General features: G+C 53.7%; 1 protein-coding gene and 1 long non-coding RNA gene across 5 annotated transcripts; both read left to right on the top strand.

Annotated features, from left to right (window-relative positions):
* Positions 1 to 11,572: 11,572 nt before the first annotated feature.
* Positions 11,573 to 16,691, top strand: IRX6 (iroquois homeobox 6). Of its 4 annotated transcripts, none has more exons than XR_010834534.1 (6): positions 11,579 to 11,995; positions 12,884 to 13,105; positions 13,643 to 13,755; positions 13,837 to 14,120; positions 14,200 to 14,862; positions 16,420 to 16,691. XR_010834534.1 is itself a non-coding variant. In XM_067004418.1 (5 exons), exons 1-5 carry the CDS (start codon positions 11,951 to 11,953, stop codon positions 14,700 to 14,702), a joined length of 1,167 nt encoding a protein of 388 aa, XP_066860519.1. In that variant the 5' UTR covers positions 11,579 to 11,950; the 3' UTR covers positions 14,703 to 15,678. The 4 variants fall into 4 exon arrangements, 1 of the variants encoding a protein (XP_066860519.1); XR_010834533.1 differs by lacking the exon at positions 16,420 to 16,691 and adding an exon at positions 14,978 to 15,678; XR_010834535.1 differs by lacking the exons at positions 13,643 to 13,755; positions 16,420 to 16,691 and adding an exon at positions 14,978 to 15,678 and having other exon boundaries at positions 11,573 to 11,995.
* A 9-nt stretch (positions 16,692 to 16,700) lies between these two features.
* LOC136791798 (uncharacterized) lies at positions 16,701 to 21,188 on the top strand. The gene is made up of 2 exons (XR_010834536.1): positions 16,701 to 17,277; positions 17,375 to 21,188. It is a non-coding gene; the product is annotated as an uncharacterized lncRNA (long non-coding RNA).
* Positions 21,189 to 22,237: the final 1,049 nt, after the last annotated feature.

Below are 22,237 nucleotides of genomic sequence, written 5' to 3'. Positions count from 1 at the left end.
TTGTCTGGAGCAATATTACTCAGATATAAAAATTAATTCTGCATGTTTTGAGAAAACATTATTTTCCCTAAATCTTGCACACCACTAAGTGGAGCACATGGAAGAGCAGCCCTGGAGCAGCTTGAGGGCAGTGGGGCCACCCCAGCCCCAGGCACAACCTGGGAGCTTCCAAAACCCCTGCCTGGTGCCACCGCTGCCCTGGGTGGAACAGGGCCCCGGGCAGCCAGCACCTCTCCTGGGCACACGCTCCCAGACCAGCTGTCAGTGGGGAAGTTATTGCAGCTGCAAATAACCAACGTGCTGTTAATCTGCAAACACAGCTTTCTGCAGCCCTTTCCTCGCATTTAAATCAGTTGCACCAGAGTAAAAAAAAAAAAATTTTGTTTGTTTAAGCTAGGCTAACTAGTCAGTGATGTGTTTGGCTGGGAACCTGTTATGTTTTGCTACTTTATCATGTTGCTATTTCCATGTTCAAAGGCTAGTTAAATTATTTACACTACACTTCGTATATTGTGTACAACACTCGCCTTGACACAAACAACAGCAACTGCAGAGCCGGTTTCCTTGAGCCGGCACTTTGCGAGGCCCTGCGCCTCACAGAGAGGGACCCTTGCAAAAGCCTCAGCTGTCCTCCCCAAAATCAAGGGCCACATGGACACAAACTGGCCTCAAGGTTTCGGGCAGTGACATTGATTTACTTCTGGAGGGCATTACAGAATACGGAGTATAAAGGTGAATAAACGGTTAGCTCAGTGCGAGAAGGCAGCTACACCTAAAATTCAGTGTGAATGATGAATTACTTTCAGCCATAACACCCAATGCTCCTTTAGGATGTATATTATGGAGTAGGGACTTGGAGAGGCTCTGGGAGTGTTCTGTTTTGCCACCCCAATCACTTACACCATGGGATATAAGCCTCATTGCAGCTGTGCTACCTTTAAGGCCCACTTGGACTCCCTCCCTCTCCATCCATCCATTCAATCACAACTCAAACCCCGGATCCTTGCCCAGCATCAACCAAAGTGGACATAGAGCTGAGAAGCCCCCAGAACCCTGGCAGCAAAAACCCGAGGTACAGCAGGAGCCCGAAACCCTGCCTGGTGGCTGTCCCTGGCCCAGGGGCCCTGCCATCACCATGCACCTGGGCAAGCCAGGAAGGAGAAAGCCCTGGAAATATCCCAGACTCCCACATGGGTCGGTGAGCCTGGTGCCTCACTGAGCACTGGGGATTAAATTCCTGCTGAGAGGAGCCAGGTCAGGGCCTGAGCACTGCCTGCAGTTCAAGGCTTGCCATTGCACATGCCTCGCGAATTGAGCTGCAGGTACCAGAGCCATTACAAGCCAAATGGATGTTTGATAGCCTCAGCACCCATCAGTCTGAAACCTGATCAGCACAGTGCTCTCAACAGCAGCACTTGCAAGAGCTAAAATAATTTGCACTAATAAGGCACTGACCTGTGCAGTCCTTAATGATCATTTAGCTTCGGCAATGTTCTTTGCCGTTATCGAGTTGCCTGGAGTTGGGTTTGTCAGCAGAAAACTCCTGCATCAGATCGAGGAAGTGCGCGGAAACCAAACCACAAGGCTCGGGTTTGTTCCATGTAAATTCATTCCAATTATATAAACTGCTAAATTAAGAAATGAGGTATTTAAAACACAAAGGGGTTATAACGGAGCCACGAATACACAAACAAACATCACAGAAAGTCTTAATTCCATTTCTTGCCTTGCTTGCTTATTGAAGTGCCATATGTTGCTGCAAGTGCTATGAAAATATCATAATAAGATCATAATTATAAGGTTTGTTGAATTATAGAGTAAAGAAGCCACTTATTTACATTTAAATATGAACACTGGTAATTGAAATGTCACATGCTTCTCTGTTCTTGACTCCAGAAAAATATTTATCTACCAACAGCTTGATGTGCTTTTCAACAGCAGCCTGGATTCATGAAAAGGACTGTTATTCACCCTGGTTTCTTTTTTTGGTTTTCTTCCATTTCTAGCTCCTTATTTACGAGCGCAGGCACCGAGGCAGCAGTGAAGACCCTGTGGCACGGCAGGGTCGGTGCCCGGCTGGTGCTCAATGCTTCCCCCAGCTGTCAATAGGGAAAGCCCTGAAACGGCTTCAGGGAATCAATTCTAAATTGACCTCATCGAACCGATGCAAAATCCAACTGCAGATGCATTTAAACAGATTAGCTCTTGGTAGAGTCGGTTAGCAAGCTAAGCTAAATCAGAGTAAGGTTGAGTACACATCCAGAGGGTTTACGTGGGTTTAAAGTGAAAACTGCATTGGTTGAGCCAGGAAACACAGACAGCCCCAGGGAAGTCCCTGCAGTCCCACACAGGCTTGGCTGCCCCAAACTCACTCGTGAATTAGACCTGAAGCTCAGCCAGGTCTCCCCTCCTTACAGCCCTGCTGAGGTCCCAGAAAAGCCTCCACTAGCCCAACTCCACTGATAGAGACAAAGAAGAGCACAACCCTGGGTTTTATTTTATTTTTATTTTTTTTTACCAGCATGGTTTAAAAGCCCCACACCTCGCCACTGAGTTAATGGTCAAGCCTACAGTTAACTGAAGCAGTTCTAGGCTAATGCCAACCCCATGAATCTCAGTCACCTGCTCCACTTCCCCACACCTTTCTCAAAACACTCCTTGTTTCCCGGTTTAATAATTAAATGTCCCATGGAAAAAAACAAAAAACAAAAAAACAAGCAGCTGGAGTTCAGTGAGAACAAGTGCCATTCACAGGCAAACAGAATAGGAGGAACAAAACACTTTGGGGCAGCCACAACTCTCATGAACAGTGAGAGGACTCTCCGTGGATCTCATGGGGCTCTGGAGGAGCTGGGCTGTGCTGGGTCGGGTCTCTTGGATGGTGGGAAAGTGCCCAGCGGCAGCGGGGACAGCCAGCCCCCACCAGTGACAACAGCATCTCCAAAGCAATGAGTCAGCAAGGAGCATAATGAAATGTGACAGTCACTTCATTTGTAAAATATATGCTAGAGCTATTAGGGTAAAAGTGCTAATAGCAGGGGCAACATTTGCATAATTACACTCACTGGAAGGATCTGGGTTTATATTGACCTAACAGCAGCTCTCAGGGGTGCAAAGCGCAGTTGGCTCCGCAGCTACGGGGCAGCTTCCTGCCCTGGGCATGGGTCCACGGTCAGCATCCCTGGGCTAGGACACAAGGTCTCCACCCCTGGGCTCGTGAGGATGTACAAATTTCACACCACAGTGCATTAGTGACCAGATCTGGTTTATGCAAGATACTGGTTTTTTTTTGCATCTCTGGTACCAGAGAGCTTCCAAATCACCCTCCCTTTTACCCCTCACATCTCGAGCACTAACAGCTCAGCCCTGCTCCATCACACAATTAGGCTGAAGAACAACTAAGGGACAAATTAGCAGCACAAAAGGAACGCAGCTGTGGGGAAGCAGAGCAGTTTAAGACAACTAATGCTGTCTTAAGAAGGACCATGCTTCAGCACTGCAGGGACATCCCTCCTGCACCACTTAGAGACATTTCCTCACTCTCTATAACTACAATTAGTTGTTTTTTTTCCCTTAAATGCAAGTTCTGGGTTTGGTTTTTCCAGCTGCGACCGCGCCTGTTCCCAGAAGCACAGCAGGGCTGAGGTGGGAAGGGAGCCCTGGAGGTGACGAGGCCCAAGGCCCGGCTCAGGCAGGGCCACATCCTGCAGGAGGCTTTCTGATCCGAGGGGCTGAGGGCATATGGCCTGTACGTGGCACTTAGTCCTTCTGAACAGAATTAATTTAACATTTATTAAAAAACACTACTTGTATCATGACACAATATTGACCTTTGCTCGCTGCTGCCCAGGGTTTGTTTGTCACAGATGACCCAAGGCACAGGGACAGAAGGCAGCTGCTGCACGATCCAGCCCCACACCTGGGACATGTCCAGTGCAGAGGGAGATCAGAAGACAAAAAGAGAGTACGAAATGGCCAAAACAGCCAAGGTGGCTACAGCCCTTCCCTAGGAGATATTGAAACACTCACACAACACCTTCACGTTAGCCTCTTCCCTGAGAATAATAAGCATGGCAGATTCCCATCTGGGTTACATTTCTGCATACTTTGCTTCATGTCCCCTTTCCAAATCATGAAGAATTCATAGATGAATAATGGACTAGGAATAATACATGTCTATATTTATAAAAATATAAAACCCAGCACAAAACAATGGTAAACTCTTCCCCAGCACAGTAAGTTAGTGACTAAAAGTAGTAAAAGTAATTTAAAAAAACAGATCATGTTGTTAAACACCTAAAAACCTTGCCAGTGGCTCAGGGAAGGAGGCATAGTTCTGTTCCACAACAAGCTATGCCGTTTCATTGTCCACAAAGCCTTCCCATTATGTACAAAGGGATCATTTTCTGGTTCCCCCCATCCCTTTTTCCTCTAGAGGATTTATGACATGCTCACCTCTGTGCCTGCCTTCCCTCCAATAGGGCAGGCTGCTGAAGCCACACGTGCCTTGGCCAAGTGGGGCAGCAACTCCTGCCCCACACCGAGCCCTTCAGGAGGTTCCCTCCATGCCCCTCATACCCACCCTCTGCAGCCCCTTCCCTCTCCAGGTGGCTCCCCCAGCACAAAAGGGGACCAGGGGCACCCACCACATCTCACCCACCTCAGTCCTACAGCCCCAGCAGCCTGCTCCCACGTGCACTTCAACCCAAGGTGCAACAATCCCACCAAAATAAAGCCTTGAGGCACCACCTCTGTTCAGTCATTAAATAGCAGAGGAATTGCCCTCACCTGGGGGCAAAGGGAAAGGGAGCAGGGCCAGGTCCCAGACCCACCTGTGGCTGCAGTCACTGCAAATCACATCCGCATTTTAACCTTATTTACAAAACCCACTGGGAAAACCCTGGCTACTCTTTTTTTTTTTTTTCCTTTCAATTTTTAAGGTGGAAAACAGTTCTCTAAGATAAACGTGGGTGTCATCGCTCTGGTATCCCACACATCTCCAAAGCAAAGAGTAGCACAGTGGCAGACCCCCCACAAAAGCCGGTGCCCTGCTGGCCTGTTCCGCCGTGCCCGGCATCGTCCCGATGCTGTTTTAAGCCCACGTCGAGCAGCCCTGCTCCTGCAGACTCCTGGATGCACGACAAGAGGAGGATTAGGAGGACGGGTGTGTGAGACGCTGGCAGCGTCTTGCTGCTAGATCCCAGCACGTGGCATTCAGCGCGTGAGGAATCCTTCAAAGCGTGGCTCAAGTTTTTATGCAAACCCACTTAGGAAGCCACTTAACTCCTCCATAGATTCTCTCCTTTCTGTTTTCTTTTTTTCCTTTTTTAAGCACTTTTGAAGAGGTGATCTCCACTGAGAGGTGGGTAGGACCGAAGAACAAGCCCTTGGCACACAGACTATGGATTTGCAGCAAACCTCACACCCTTAAGTCACACCAGGAATGAAGACACCCCAATGACAAGCCTTCTGAAAAAATATATCCACAAATATATCTATAAAAAAAAGTCATTGCTGATTAGTACTTCCTAATAGCAATAATGGAACCTCCTCGCTTTGAAAGTCAACTAAGGAAAGCACGCACCCTTTCACGAGTTAAAGTGTTCGGAATAACTTCTAAAAAATTACTCAGCTCCTCTGAAGTTTCTTTCATGGGATTGAAGATTTTTCTTGTATCAAATTATCTGGATTTCTCATGGATTATGCATTTCTCAAAAACTCACAGTTTGCAGATTAAAGAGAAAAAGTTAGAAAGGACACAATAGAAAAAAGATCAGTAAAGAAAAATATTTTAAATATTAATGACCAAGGGGGAAATGGAAACACATTAAAGGCAAATGTGAGAGCTTTTAAATATGTTATTAAAATTGATTTATAAATGAGACTCTTCTTTAACCAAGTGCTTCAGCCTTCACTACTTATTTCCTTCTGTTGTCTCTCCAAGCATTGGTGTCACCACCCAAAGCCTGTGGCATTAAAGAAAGATATCTAGAAAATAATTAGGCTGGCAACAACTATGGGCTGTTGAAATAGGAAAACATCATTATATGAAGAATCTCGGAGGGTGAGATGAAACATGGCTATTGTCAGCTGCTGCAAAAGTACCTGCAGGACACGGTCGCTGGTGCCCCATGGGCCGCTCCTCTCCGGCCCCCGTGGGAAGGGAGCAAATTTGGCATGAATCTGCTAGAGATTTCCAACTTTGGAACCATCTCCAGCGATGGACAGAGACAGGAGGCTGCAGACGGGTGCTGCCGGCGTGCGGGAGCAGAAGGCGCTGCAGAGCGTGGGTTTGTGCTAGCCCAAACCCCGTAATGAACAGTATTTGAAACCCTCTGACTCCTGGGTCACACAAGAAGCACGTTTTATTAAAGAACACGGCAGCAGATCTGTATTGCTCAAACTGCCCAGTTAATACACCCCAAGTAGTGGAAATTATCCTTGAAAGGAATAAATTTTGTGAATTTGTGTAAAAGGAGAAAAAATGCCAGTATATATTTAACAAATTAGTCCCTACGTATTTAATGTTCACTTAGATACGCAAAATGCTTTATTTTAAAGCTGCTATCCATCTTAAACAACCATAAAGTTATAGGTGAAAACTCTAAACAGAAACATAAAACATGACTGAGAACTACAGAGCTCGTAAGTTTGATTTTGTGGTGAGAACAGTCCGCAAGACTCATTCTGAATGTCCTCATAAGATCCTTTTTATAGCAGGTTATGAATCATCACATGATATCTTTAAATGGATGATCAATACTATATTTTCCCATAAAACGTTTGGTTTGAAATCCGATTTTAAGTGCATTAGAGTTTTTGTGCACTGAACGAGTGAGTGTCATAATAAATTGTCATCAGATACGAAAGAAATATAGCTTAGATTAATTGCCATATTTATTTATGAGTCTATAAAATACATTGTGAAAGTCCTGGCACATTTTTTGGATACCAGCTTGAACTTTCAAGAAAGTTAAAAGCATTAAGCGAGACTGAGAGTAGATTTATTATTGGAATGTTTTTAATTGCAGTTTCAACCAGACACAGGTATTAGAATGGCTGTGCCCTTAATGGCCACGTCTCGTGTGCTTTTTCTTTAAAAATGATATACTTCCCATATTTTTATTGATTTTATAAGATTTATCGTAGATTAGCGCTGCCTGTGTGTGAACTCACAAGTGGTCCCGGGCCCCGTGAGGGTGCCGGAGGGGCGGCAGCAGCGGGGCCGAGCCAGGCGAGGCTGGGAGCGGAGGCCAGAGGAGGCCCTGCCTCGCTCGCGCTTTAATGGAGAGGGGAGGCTGGTCGGACGGGGGTCTCAGGTTAAGTGGTCTGGGGTTTTGGAATAAGCTACAAGCTCTTTCGAACGTGCAGCAAACACCACTGGGGTTTGGTAAATTACACATGGAAGTAAATAAGGAAGCAATTCTGATGCCCACGTTTAATGGTGCGCCTAAGTTCAGTGATAACTCAGGGAAAATAAGGCACCGTTGCATGTAACCGGTACTCTAATTAAAACACAGATCCTGGAAATCACAGCGAGCAGACTAGGAAATGGAATAAAACTGTCATTCACTGCCACAGAACAAAAATGACGAATGATACCTACGGTAATACTGAATTAAAAGCCCTCAGCTTGGAATCGTGCAGACTCGCCCAAACGGACAGCTGATACAAAGGGCACGAAAACCCAAACATGTCGTGCTGCTTAATGGCACCTGGCGAGCCCAATATCCTGCTCAAATTGTGGCAGAAGGGCAACCACTCTAAAAAATATGTCTTCAAAATTTTTCCTGCTGATTTTACTGGGAACCCAGTCCACAGAGGGGTCAGCCTGAAGGAGAGCAGCAACACGGCCTAGCTCCTGCCGCCATCACGCAGCCCGCAGCTGAGCGAGCACGAACATCCTCGGGGTGAAGCCCTCCCGTGTGCGTGTGGACGTGTCCCCAGTGGGTGGTATCACCATTTACACAATAACCCCCGGCTAACACCCAAAAAGCGGGTACAGAAGTGCTGGATCACCCTGACCCAGAGCGCTCTTCCAAAAGGAGTTCCTCAGTGACCAGCCACGAGGGCGGGAGCTGGATTTAGTGATGGATGGCCACGGATCCAAGGGAAAATCCCACCCAGGAGCAGGGGGAAGGCCTGGGGCTGGCCATAAGCCCAGCTCACAGTTTTACAGCGAACATGTCGAGGATCTGAGGTGCCAGGGGGCCGCGGGGTGCCATGAAGGAGGAGCTGGGGCTGGGAAGGCAAGGCTGCAGGGCCTGGCCTGGCACAGGGATAGGCAGTGACTCACGGCCGCGCGAAGGAGTGGTGTGTGGGCATCCCTGTCAGTATTTTTCCTGCCCTCGCCTCTCTCTTAATTTCCCGAATAAATTTTAAATGGCTTTTATTTAGCTGCCCACCTAAAGGAGAGGGTTAGAGAAGCAGAGCAAGGTTCAGCCCAAGGCCAGCCATGCTGCCCCGTTGCCCTGTCAGTTATCATTCTCCTTCCCCTCCCGTGGTACACAGGGATTTTCACGGCACTGGATTTTTCATGGATTTTCTCCGTCACGGAGAAAACCCTTTGCAGACACCACCAACAGAGCGACACAGGGTGGCTGCTCGGCTGAGCTAGCCTACATAGGTAACTCTCCGGCAGCCCAGTGACATCTTTCTGGATGTTCCCTTCTGGAAGACAAGTGGCCAGCGGCAATCAAAGTTATTCCTGCTGTATTTCAAAAGCATTTAAAAAAAAAAATCTGTTACCTCTCGGGTTTCGCCTTCAGCTGACAAGGTAGTGCCCATTATCTCCGCAATTACACCTCGCCTCCTAAATCAGTGTACAGCCCGCGCTGCACTGTGCCAATTCTCCTGTCTGTCCTGAAGACAGTTCTTTCTATTTCCTGCTTGTATGTTAAGCAATTAAAATGCTTTATCTTCAACAAGATATTAATCTTAATATTGTCCTAATTTGTTTCGTCTTTTTCTGCCTCTCATGCAGAAATCGGTCTTGACAATAGCCACTGAGATAAGGACAGCAACCAGCAAGCTTCACAATAAACCATCATATACACTATTTTAGTTTGTCAAAACAATTAGTGTTCATTTTGGCTTTATTCAGTTAAATCTGCAGTGACTGATCAGTATAAATTATGTATTAGGCTGCCCAGCTGTACTTGTTTATTCATGCATGGACTTGAAGAATTTTCATTTTCTCAATACAAAAACACTGCAGCCAAAAAAATCCCCCCATACTCTAAAATATAAAGAGACTTTCTTCTCAGCCACAGTTCTGCTCCATGTTTTTGAAGCTGCTTTGTTCCTACCCCTCTTGGAACGTTATTCTTCCTTTCCAGAAATGACACCCTAACGCTTATTTCAATTAACCTATTATTTCATGCACAGTCTGCGGCAGCTGCGTTTGTGTCGGCGCAAAGCACGTACCGCTACTTCCACCCCGCGCAATTACCTCCGAGCGAAGCAGTGCCAGAGCTAAACCAAACGATGGTGGTTTTAATAGCACCAAAAATCACATTGCAGGCTGCGTCTGAACCCCTGCCTTACTGCAAGAGGAGCTGCTCGGGGAAATGCGGACGTTTAAGCTCTTACAAGAACCAAAGTTGGCGAATCAAGAGGGATCGCGCTCCGGTTCTGCCCGTGTTTGTAGTCACAAAGTCCTCGCTGGGACGACTCGGCAAACACAACGTGCGCTGTGGGTGTGTGATGATGGGGACAGGCATGACACAGGTTTAGATAAAGCAAAGAGAAAAATCGGCAGTGAACTCGTGCAGCATCAGTTACGCTTCTCCGTGAGGCAGCGTACGAGCAGAATGGAAATTGGGTGTTGAAGCTGTCTCCCTGCAATAAAAGCAGCGAAGCACACGCTGCTTCCCCAGACAGAAGGTAACTGAGGTTCCTGCCAGTAGCTGCGGATCGCAGCAAGGTGCTTCCACAGCACCAGGCGAGCCGGGGCGCTCGGTGAGGAGCACGCAGAGACATGGGCCGCGGCCTGCTCAGGAGCTGGGGAGGACGGTGGGACTCGCCTCCGTTACCGTACGCAGCACCCCGCATCCCAAAGAGAATCGCAAGGGTCACCCGGGTGGCTCTGGGGCATGCATGGGTGCAAAGCTGGCTGCAGAGACACCTCCACGGGGCAGCGTGGGGTGAGAGGAAGCCGCTGGGGTGCAGGAGGCCACGCTGCGAGGCTGGGCTCTGCTGTGGCACCCCTCTTGGGGCAGGGGCTCGCTTACAGCCAGGGGTGCAGGCCCCCCTATGCAGCCATCCCCCGATGCCCACCCGGCTGCGGGGTCTCAGTGGAGGCAGGTAGGAGGGCACGGAGCCTCTCTTCGTTCTTTCAGCAAACAACAGTTCAAAATATATATATATATATATATATATATTTTAAATTAAAAAGACTAAATTTTTGCTGAATTAAGTGCTTTAGAACAAGCGGTTTTATTCCTTCATAACTAGCACCGCTTCCCCCGTAGCGATTCTCGCAATTAAACAATTAGCACCCGGCTGTGGGGGTCGGGGCGGGTGGCGGAGGGCAGCGGCCCCGTCCCCTGCGGGGGAGCCCCGAGGGCGCCCGCTCCGTCGGGGCAGTCCCGGGCCGAGCCGGGCCGGGCCGGGCCGGGCCGCTCCGCTCCGCCTGGCTCACGGCTCGGCAGCGCCACCCGTCGGGGAGCGGGGCCGGGGCCGAGCCGGGCCGGGCCGGGCCGGGACAGGGGCACCGGGGCGGCCGCCTCCAGGGCACGGTCCCCGCCTCGGGACGGGAGAGCCGGGTAAAAGTTGTTTTGTTTTTCGTTTTTCCTTTTTAATTGCTACCGAAAGGAACCCGCGGCAGCCCCCGCAGCAGGGGGGTGGGGGGAAATCCCCGTTTAGCTCCCGGGGATCTCGGCTCGAAGGCAAACCAGCAATGTGCTAGCCGCTGGTCAAACGAGGGCATCGCCATTCGGTGACTGGGGCGATTTGGGTCGTGGGCATCCATGCCTCCATCTATCCGTCCCTCCATCCATCCATCTATCCGTCCCTCCATCTATCCGTCCCTCCATCCATCCATCCATCGATCCATCCCTCTATCTACCCTTTAATCTTCCGTCCTTTCCCTCCATCCTTCCCTCCACCCCTCCGTCCATCCACCCCTCCATCCACCAGCCACCCGCAGCCGCCACCCGCGGGGCTCCTGGCGGTGCCATTTTGGGGCTTTTCGTGCCGTGCCGTGCCGTGCCGTGCCGTGCCGTGCCGTGCCGTGCCGTGCCCCCCTCCGCCCCCCAGCGCCGCGAAGGGCAGGACAGCAGCAAAGCGGGGCGCGCCGCAACCGGCCCGGCGGCTCTCCTCTCCTCTCCCTCATCCCGTGCCATCTCCCCCAAGCCCAATTCGCATTGCATTATAAAAAAAAAAACGAGCAGAAGGAGCGCGACCCCCCCGCGCCCCGCAGCCCTTCCGTGACGTCAGCCCCGCTGCTGGCCCCCCCCGGCCCCGCCGAGCAGAAAATAACACAACACGCTCCGCACCCTGCCAGCCCCACGCGATTTTCCTGCCCCCACACCCTCCCCCCTTGCTTCGGAGAGAAAAAAAAAAAAAAAAAGGGAAAAAAAAGCGAAAAAAAAAAAAAGCCCCTTTGCACTTAAACCCTCTATACATGTGGGGTGGCTTTTTCAACTCTCTCTATCCAAACATATTTATTGCGAGAGATGGGAAGTGGGGGGTAGCTTCTTTTTTGTATTATTTTATTTTTTATCCAGGCACCAACACCCCCCTCAACAACACCACCCCCCCGCCTCAGATGTCTGGCGGCTTTTCTTAAGTGCAATCATCTATAATTGAGAAAAAAAAAAAAAAAAAGGAAAAAAAAAAAGCCATACGTGGAAATGTGTGTGTGAGAAGGTGCATCGTGAAGCGGGGTTTAGTTACAATCGATCTTGGGGGGAAAATATTGCCTATGGTCCAAAAATAAGGAGCGGCTATGTCCTTCTCCCAGTTCGGATACCCCTACAGCACCACCGCGCAGGTAAGGCGAGTGAGCAGCACTCACTTTTGTTCCCGTTCCGCTGCTGCTGTCCAGATGTCTTGTTCCCCCTCCCTTTTTTTTTTTCTTCCCTTTTCCCCTTACTTCGAGCCTTTTTTTTTTTTTAAAAAGGGCACATCTGGAGGCTTTTTTTAAAAAATGTGCGTGTGTGTTTCTGTCTCGTTTGTGTCGTGCTAGGCTTAAACAAATAACTCGCAGTTTGCCCAGCAAAAAGGCGCTCAGGAAAGCGGCGATCCCCCCCCTTTCCCCCCCACCTCCGACCCTCCGCTCCCCTTCCACCATGCAGTTTGAAGCGCAAAAACCCAAAGAAACCCCAAAAGCCCGGCTCCCAGCGCCGGAGGCGGCTCGGCTCGGCGCTGCGCTCCCCGCCTGCCTCCCTCCTTCCCCGGCGCGCGGGGGGCTCCGGCGGGTCCTTCCCAACCCCCGTCGGGTTTTAGGGGCACGTCGAGCCCCGATTTATTTGGGGTTTCTCTGAGGTGTGCCTGCCGTGCTCGGGGAGTTGCTGGCCCCCGCCAAGCGGCTGAAATCCAGGGGCTCCGACTGCCCTCGGCGGCACACTGCAGCGCCTCGCCCCTCCCGCGTTAACCGGACCCCAGCTTCTCGCCCCCGCTGCGCGCCGGCCGGCCGGGAGGGAGCCGGGGGATCCGCTGCCATTTTCGGGGGCGAGCATCTCCGCCAAGTTCCCACCGCTTTTTTTCCTCGTGCTCCCCCTTCCCGGGGGCTCCCCCTTCCCCCGAGCCGGCCTCGGGTCCTCATCCCCCCCCCCCGGAACCCCCCCCAAAACCACCCTCAGGCGGCTCCAGCCGTCCCCCGACGGGGCTCCCCGCTCTCGGCGGCTCTCAGCGCCCCCCTGCTCTCTCCCCTCCGCAGTTCCTGGTGCCGGGCAGCCCCAGCACGACCTGCTGCGAGGCCGCCCCCCGCCCCGGGCCGGATGCGGCCTCGGCCCCGGCCTCCGCCGCCGCCGCCTCCCTGTGCTGCGCCCCGTACGAGGGCCGGCTGCTGGGCATGTACGGCGCCCCGTACCCCGGCGGCCAGGGCTACGGCAACTACCTGCCCTACAGCGCCGAGCCCGCGGCCATCTACACCGCGCTGGTGAGTGGGGGGGTCAGGGGGGCCGGGGGGGCGAGCGGAGCCGGGCGGGGGGCGGACGGGGCTCCCCCTCCATCTGGGGTTCCCCCTCCATCAAGGGCTCCCCCTCCATTTGGGGCTCCCCCCCCATCTGGGGTTACTCCTCCATCCCAAGGCTCCCCCCCATCCGTGGCTCCCCTTTCATTTGGGGCTCCCCCTCCATCCGAGGCTCCCCCCATTCGTGGCTCTCCCCTGTCCGGGGCTCCTCTCCATTTGGGGCTGCCCCCATCCAGGGCTCCCGTTCATTTGGGGTTACCCCTCATCCGTAGCTCCCCTCCATCTGGGCCCCCCCCTCCGTCTGGGGTTACTCCTCATCCGTGGTTCCCCTCCGTTCATGGCTCCCCTCCATTTGGGGCTCCCCCCATCCGTGGCTCTCCCCCCTCCATATCTCCCCCTCCATCCATGTCTCCCTCTCCATCTGTCTCCCCCCCCATTTGGGGTCCCCCCCCCATTTGGGGCTCCCCCCTCGGCCCGGCCGCCCAGCGCTCCCTCGCCTCGCAGAACCCCCAGTACGAGCTGAAGGACGGCACCGGCGGCCCCCTGCCCTCGGGGATGGCGCAGCCCGCCGCCTACTACCCCTACGAGCCGGCCCTGGGGCAGTACCCGTACGACAGGTAACGGCCCTCCGGGGGGGGGAGCGGGGGGAGGGGGTTGCACCGGGCACCCCCGTTATCCCCCCACCCTCTCCCCGTTAGGTACGGGACGGGGGACTTGGGCGGCTCGGCCAGGCGCAAGAACGCCACCCGGGAGACCACCAGCACCCTGAAGACGTGGCTGTACGAGCACCGCAAGAACCCCTACCCCACCAAGGGCGAGAAGATCATGCTGGCCATCATCACCAAGATGACCCTCACCCAGGTCTCCACCTGGTTCGCCAACGCGCGGCGGAGGCTCAAGAAGGAGAACAAGATGACCTGGGCCCCCAAACCCCGGGGGGGGGACGAGAGGAAGGGGAGCCCGGCGGGGGGCGCGGGCGCAGGTAGGAGCCGGGAGCGGGGGGCAGCGGCCCCGGCCCCCCCCGTTCTCCCTGACCCCCCTCCCGCTGTGTGTTTGGGCAGAGCGGCGGAGCTGCGGGCTCAGCGACCTGGAGGAGGACGAGGAGGAGGAGGAGGAGGAGGAAGACGAGGAGCAGGAGGCGCGCAAGGCGGACAAGAGCCGGCCCGGCTCCTTGCTGGAAGCCCCCAGCCTGGCCCCGCGGAGCGACTGCAGCCTGCCCGGCCCCTTCCGAGCCCTCCCCTGCGCCAGGGGCCCGGCTGCGGACACCCCCCTGGCCGCCCCCCCGCCACCCCCGCCCCCGCCGCCCCCCTACGCGCCCGCGGAAAAGCCGCGCATCTGGTCGCTGGCGCGCACGGCTGCGCGCAGGGGCAGCCCCGAGGGGGGCGGCGGGGCGCCGGACCTGCCCCCGACCCCAAAAGCGCTGCGGGGCTCCCCCCTGGGGCTGCAGCAGCTCCCCGCGGCTCTCCGCCGCCCCGGCGAACCGGGGGGGCCGGGGGCACCGGGGGGACCCCAAGGGACCCGCAGCGGCGGGGCCGGGGGGCCCGGGGGGGGCGGCGCGGCCTGAGCCCGTGCCCGGCAGCCCGGTGAAGGGGCCGGGCCGAGCCGGGCCGGGCCGAGCCGGGCCCCCCCGCCCCCCCGAGCTGCTTGTGTGTGTGCAGGCTGCGGGCGGGGAAGGCGCCGGGAGCGGCTGCGGGCGGCTTTCAGGCCGGTGCTCAGGAGGTGAGGTAGGTGCCGCTGGTGCCCTGCCCCGCTCCCGGTACTGCACCCTCCTCCCTGCATCTCCCCCCCTCCGTTTCCCCCCCTCCGGGGGTCGCTCACCCCCGCTTCTCCCTCCCGCAGGGCCGCCTGCCCCTTCCCGAGCGCCGCCGGCGGGGTCCCGGCTGCAGGCGGCATGGAGGAGCGGAACGGGCTTGGCCCTGTCTGACCCGGCTCGGCCGGGCTCGGCCGGGCTCGACCCTGCTTGGCCCTGCCTGGCCCGGTTTGGCCCTGCCTGGCCCGGCCCGGCCCGGCCCTTCCCCGCCCCAAGGGGGGCCAGCGGGCCCCGTGCGCGCCTGGCCGGGGCGGCGGTGCCAAGCCGGGGCTGCGCTCCTCTCCTTCCCCACGTCGTGCTGTCGTCGTTGTGCTTTCGGTTTATTTTTTTTTCTCCCCCCCCTCCGACCTCCTCCTTTCATTTGACCCACCCGTTTCCCCATCCCGCCCTCCCCCAGCCCCGGCGAGGAGCAGCGCTGCACTTTACAGGACAGGCAAGAAAGGGAAAGCGGATCTCTGCTTCATCGCTGTTTAATTAAAAGTGTCGTCAAACACTTTGTGTTCAGACTAATAAACCACGCAGGGATGAGGAAAGAATGTTTCTTTGTTCCCGTGTCTAGAAGCAGTGGCAATAATTTAAATTAATAACTGTGGTAATTAAGAGGTCATCTATAGATCAACCCGATACCTGCTATTTCCAAGTTCACCAGGGTCAACATTTACATTAAGTCATTTGTGGTCAATAGAGTCCGATGAATTCTGCCTTAATAAATCAGGGAAATCAATCTTGACTACCGCGTGGACTCCTCTATGGTCACCGGGAACGGGGTGCCCGGAGTAACGGGGTGCCCGGTACTGGTGGTAGTAGGGTGCCCAGAGTAACTGGGTGCCCAGTCCCAGGGGTAAGGGGGTGCCCAGGACTGGGGGTAACAGGATGGTCGGTCCCAGGGGTAATGGGATGCCCAGGACTGGGGGTAACGGGGTGCCCCGGTTGGCGGTGGGCGAGCATCGCCGCTGCCTGGCGCAGTGCCCCTGCAGCTCGGGCGAGGGGAAATTAAGCTGCGAAAAGCTAAACGTTATTTCAAGAGGGATTTGAAGGATTTAGGGCTTGTCATAAAGAGCATTAGGGCCTTCCGGAGGGTTCTTGCGAGGAGACTTTGCGTGCCCTCCCCTGCCTCCGCGGGGCCAGGTACCGCCCGGCCCGGGAGCGAGGCGCAGCCTCCCCACGCGTGGCCTCGCAGCCTCCGCGGCTCCCTCCGGCTCCCTTTGCCCGGGGGGAGGCTCCCGGGGAGGCTCCGGCGGAGGCGGCCTCGGCACCTGCCCAAGGGAGGAGAAACCTCCCCGGCCCCTGCCGGCTTCGGGGTCTGCGTATGGCAGCAGGGAACCTCCGGGCGCCCAATACTTTATTATTATTATTATTACTATTACTACTATTACTATTACTACTATTACTATTACTACTATTACTATTTATTCCTTCGACTTTAGGGTATTTTACTTTTCTTATTCCCTTGCCTCCCCTTTCATTAAAGGCCAAGCGAGCGCGCTGCAGATTATCCCGCCCGGCCAGGACACCCTGCAATCTGTCGCGCCGTTAAGATACGTATCGCAAAGCTCTCCCCCTATAATCTCCGGCGGGCATCTTCCGAATACCCTTTTGATTAAAACCCCAGAGCCGGGGCCGGGAGAACAGCGGGGCCGCCCCCAATTAGCGGCCGGCCGGGGCGCGCAGGGGCCGGGGCCGCGCACACTCCGCTGCTCCCGCTAATGAACTTTTCTCCAAGACAATTAGGGGCCCCCCGGGGCCGGGGGGGGGGGGGGGGGGGGGGGGGGGGGGGGGTCGCTCAAAGGGCGGCTTTGTGCGGCCGAGACGGAGCGGCTCCCATTCCCTTTCCCCCCTCCCGGGCTTCCTGCGGCCCCGCCGTGACCCCCTCGGCGGCCTGGCCCCGGGGGAGGCTGCGGCTGGGCGAGGAGGTGGGGAAGGGCCGGAGAGTAGGGGAATAGTGGAATGCCCCCCAGGCCCCCCAGCACCCGTGCTGTGAGTCCCCACCCTTGCATCTCCGGTCCTCGGGCACCTGTCCCCCCCTCTACTTCTCCCCAGGAGCGTGGGTGGGTGTCGGGGGGTCGGTCACCCAGCTCGGCGCTCCCAGGCCCTTTTCAGTCCTTTTTTCAGGACTGGGGGAGAGGAAACCTTCCTCTGCCGAGTGGAGGACACCAGCACATCTGGAGAGTGGCGCTGCAACAGAGCATCACCCCTTGGCACTGCTGGTGCTTGACCATCCCCACAAAGCGGTGTTCCTCCTGCCCCAGAGGGACGGAGCTGCCCCAGGACAGCGCTGGCCGTACCGTGCTGTGGGACAGGAGGAACCCAGCACCTCCACCGGGTCACGGTGAGGAAGCTTTGGGCGCTGCTTCCAAGCCAGCTTGACTCATCCTTCCCAGCCGAGAAGTCTGACGCAGTACAGGTCTTCCCATTCTGTCCTGAAGGGATGATGTCTCCTGGCCTGGCAGCAGTACAACCCTCGGAGATCCCCTCAGAGGTGGCTGCAGCAGAAGTTTTACAGCTACGCAGCTACTGAGGCCGTGAAGCAATGGCTTGGAGCAGGTATTTCACAACAATCTCTCAAACAGCGTGAGCAGCTCATCAGGCCAGGTGCCATTTCTGGACCAAAGCATCTGCTAGGGGAAAGTCATTTTTGCCATTGTATTATTTTTTTTTTTTTTTTTAACCTACTATTCATCTGAAAATAAATTACAGGCCAGAACAGGTGGATAACATTCGGGAATGATTTAATGATTTATTTAATCTGGATTCTCTTTCAATCTACTTAGCAGGATGAATACTTTTTTTTAGCCTGAATCCACAAGCTAGGTTTTTCATCTAAAGAAAAGAAAATGCCCCAGCCCACTGCCCTGATGCCATCCAGGTGTGCTCCCCAGTGCCGTCAGTGACACCTTCGTAACTTTGGGTCTGCTGAGAGGCCTGAGGGGAGAACCTCGAGAAAAGCGAGCAGAAGATTCTCATTTTCTTTTGCTCCTTGCCACCTGCCTAGAGCTTTAGATGCCATCTGCCCTTCTCCATACAGCAGCCAGGTAGTAAGAGCTCACCATAGCACACAGGCACTGTCCCTTAAATCTTAGCACACACAGGTTTGGGGACTACGAGGACGACCTCCCTCCAGCTCTCACCTTCAGCAGGGCAGCCTCGTGCACCAGCACACGTGCTGCGGCAAAGCACGAAGGCAACGTTTCCCTTCTGTGTGCCTGTCCAGCTGAGCTTAAGGAACCAAATTAAGGTAAACGGGACTTCAGACTTGCTTTAAATCCATCGGACTCAGAATATCCGCCAGCAGAACCATACTTCCCCCTCCCCAAATGGCCACCTCTGGAACTACTGCGATTGCTACGAGGCGAGTGCTGAGCAGCGGCGGGCAGAGCCATGCTTGGAGGGGTTGCTGCTCCCCTGCAGGCAGCCAGGTCAGGGCAGCCCCTGTCCCTGCAGCCAGGTCACATTGTGCACGCAAAGCACCAACAGGCACCAACTGCCCCTGGGGTAAGCACAGAGCATGGGAAAGCTGACTGCAGCATGAAGCCAAAAATGTGACGCTACAGTCCCAAGCCCCTGCACCTGTTTCCTCCAGCTGGCTCAGATGAGACACTCGAGCAAAATCCTCTCCCGGCTGCTCAGCGCACCCGTCAGCCACGCACAACACCTAAAAGGTGCCTCGGCAGCCAGCTGCTCAATGAACACCGTGTGCTCCTCCAGCAGCCCCGACATGAGCAGCGCTGGAGCTCCCTGCTGCCACAGCTGATCCTGCTGTTGCTCACCGGAGGTGACAGACAAATGTGACCTGCACATCATCGCCTTTGGGTTCTCCCTGCGCAAATCACGTGAGGCGCGGTGTTAATGGGTTAGGCACACGAGGGACCGGCCAGGGAGGAGCTGAGTCAGCAGCCTGCTGGGGATTGGCGCTTCCCGGTTAAATTTCATTTCTCTGCCCGGGTGCTTGGCAGCTCTGCGGCTGCTCATCCACACAGCAGCAATTCCCTCCCACGGCAAGGCGACAAACTGCACTGCCGGAGAAGAAGGCTGTGCCATGGACTCATATTTACAGCTCTTACACTGGTGTTACTACCTTGGCTTCAACATCAGCGAAGTATTTCTGGGACGTTACCACTTAAAAGAAAAGAAAAAATGCACAGAGCAATCACTGCACCCATTGCACCAGCAGGCTTCCATCACACGGGTGTGTTTGCACCTGACCCAGCGAAGCCCCAGTCACCACACCGCAGGACTCAATGGCACACATCCCCCGGAGTGTGCAAAGCCAAGAGCAGCATGGCAATCTTCCCAGTGACCTGCCGAGAAAACCAAAATGGTCACAAACCGAGGCAGATCTCCATCGCAGGGCCCATCCGTCCCGCTCTTCTTGCTGCCACCACGGCCACCCAGCGAAGGGACATCGGCAGTGCTGAGATGCTCGCCCTCCAACTACCTGAGCTCATTCGCCAAGGGCCGCGAGACCGGGGCATCCAGCAGACCTCAAGTGCTTTTCTTTCTAATTTATTTTTTAATCTGTATTTGGTATTGCACAGAAACAGAGGTAGCTGGAGACTTACAAAAACAGCGCAACAAGGGGATGAGAGAAAATAATGGTAGGTAAAAGTCCACACAGATGAGGATAAGGTATGTCCTTGAAGGGAAGTAAGTCCCCAAACCAAATGATGGATTTTTTAATCAGATACTCATACACTAAATATTTCTGTGAACCTTCAGTGCTCAGAGTAATTTAGCCCCAGCAGTGCTAGCTGCCTCAGCTGAGGGAAGGGGAGCCTGTACGGGCAGGAGTTCCCATTTCCCGTTTCTCACTGCCTGCCACTGCGGAGCTGACACCTCCTGCTTCCACTCATCATGCCCTCACTGGAGGCACTGCATTTGGGGCACATCTGCCTATCAAAGATTACAATTTACCCGTAGAAAAATGAATTGCCAGTAAAACTCTTCCAGTATCCCGTGGAATTCAGAAATGTAACATATATTACTCTTCCCCCTGAACTTTCCCATAAAATATTGGCTTACTCAGTATTCTGTGGCAGGAAATTAATAAGACCTGTCCTAGTTCCTCTCAATTACAGCAATAATATAACCTCACTTTCTCTCCACACACATTTAAAACTCCGGCTACAAATATAATACATGGTACTCTATAAATGAATCAGATGTAATTACAGTGTGGGAGTGTAGTCTTGGGGGCAATTGAACTTGGAGCACAACTCCGAGTTAATAATGGAGACGGTCTCCAGGTCGCTTTTCGCCCCAAATCCTGAGGCTGACCAAGTGCTGCACCCCTTCCAGCCCCACTCAGGGTGGTGCTAGGATTGGTTTCCCATGCAAAGGCTCACACGTGACACCTTTAGGGCTGGGGGATGCAGCAATGACGCTGTCACCCCACTTCTTTGTAAAGCCACGCGCCCCACGTGCGAGTCTCCAAGCGGACCGGGGCAGGCTGCCACAGCCCAGCGATTGCACCTGCAGGCGGCCTTACAGAATTAGCTCCATCTGCACCACTAGCTGCGAAGTCCTGCACACCATGGTGGTCTACACCTCGCTGCTATGCAGGGCTTTTCCCTCCTACCCGCTGTTACTGGGACTGATCCCACACATCCCTGCAGTGATGTGCGCGGTGTAAAACACAACCCGGGAGACGTTTTTATACAAGCCTGTGATATGCAGTAGTGTGTGGGGGGGAAATACTTCAAAGGACTAAAATGATTTTCCAACAAAAATTGAGATAGAATGTAGGGGAAATATGGAGGGGAGCAAGAAACGAAGCTCCCCAAACCAGGAGGCGTAATGAAATCTGCTGCAGAGCTCTCCCATTTTCCTTCTACACCAACATGTGCACAAGACTCTGCTAGCTATGGTTATTAGGCCAAACCCCAGATCACAGTTTTACCCTGTGTAAAACGGAGAGCAAACCCATCCCTTTCCCTCTGTCGGATGCCCGGAGAGGCGAGCACGAGCTGCCACACTCCCACGGGCTCGCAGCACACCAAAATCGTGCACGGGCAGCTCCGTGCCCAGTAGCACTGCCTGCAGAAACAAGCACCGCAGACAGGTCCTACACAACGCACTGCAAAGGATGTGGCTTGTCTGCTCGGAGGGAGGGTTTCAGGAGAGCTGTTTGGCTTTGTGAACGACATACCTGTTTATTATATTGATAAATGACACATTTTTCCTACTTGATTTGTTGGGGACTGAGTGACCTGGCAATAAAACTGACTTCATATCACCACTTAACTCTTATTGATGTCTTTTCCTGTTCACCTTTTACTTGCATAAATGAAAAGCAGAAAGAAACCCCTGTTCTTTAACAAAGCCACACGGGAATCCCCCTGAGCACAGTGGATGTTGCAGACGCACATCTCCCCACGTACCGACCCGGTCACACTTCTGTCCCCACGTCCAGCTGAGGCAGCGCTGGCAGCAGCTGCTCAGACACAGGTTTGAGTCCTTAACACATGAAGTTCATGGGGTAGTAACCTAAATATAGACCTCTGCTTACTCTAAGTAGGCATTTTTATAAAGTCAAAGCCATGAGAAGCCTTCTCGTGATGGAATGAAAGGGACTGTTTGCAAAACACAGAACAGAAAGGCTGCGGGCGCTCACAGAGCTCAGGGCTGCAGCTGGGGGGTTTGTCTCACTGCTGCAAAGATTACAACAATATTCCAGAGCTGTATTTCACTTTACCATATTTTAACATTTAAAAAAAAAAAAAACAGTGAATATGTCAACATGAACTTCATCCACTCCTGTCTGCTTCGTGTAACTGAGACTTCTACCAGAGGGGACTTGGCCAGGATCAGACCAAAGTCTTCAGAGACTCTTTCTCAGAAACCTGATAACCACCGTAGAATGTTGGTAGTTGGCCCCAAATATCCATAATTTCAGACATTTCAGGTCCAGATCCATATTACTCACTCATATCTTTGCAGAAAAATTTTGTGGAATTAAACGGAGGACAAAGAGAACAGATTCATTTCTACTAAATTTCAAGATGCACTCCACAGTAGTGTTTAATATTAGATGCATAAATATATTTAATTTTATCAGGCAGTTCCAAAACCTGAGCAGAAATTCTAAGTGTCTTTATAATTCAGAGGACTTTTTCCCATAAGGCTTTTCTCTTCCTTTTGTTTGTGTTTTGGGAGGAAACATCAGCAGTACAAATAAATGGTGCTGCACAAAAAAACCCACCCCGAAAGAGATGCTGCAAAACAACAAAAGAAATTAATACAGCCAGGAGAAAGCTCTGTAAGGGGGTCCCTGGTGGAAAGAAATGAGTGAA

This window comes from Anser cygnoides, chromosome 12, assembly GCF_040182565.1.
Source record: "Anser cygnoides isolate HZ-2024a breed goose chromosome 12, Taihu_goose_T2T_genome, whole genome shotgun sequence".
In the NCBI taxonomy this organism is placed as follows: domain Eukaryota; kingdom Metazoa; phylum Chordata; class Aves; order Anseriformes; family Anatidae; genus Anser; species Anser cygnoides.
This window is presented reverse-complemented; position numbering and strand designations above follow the sequence as displayed.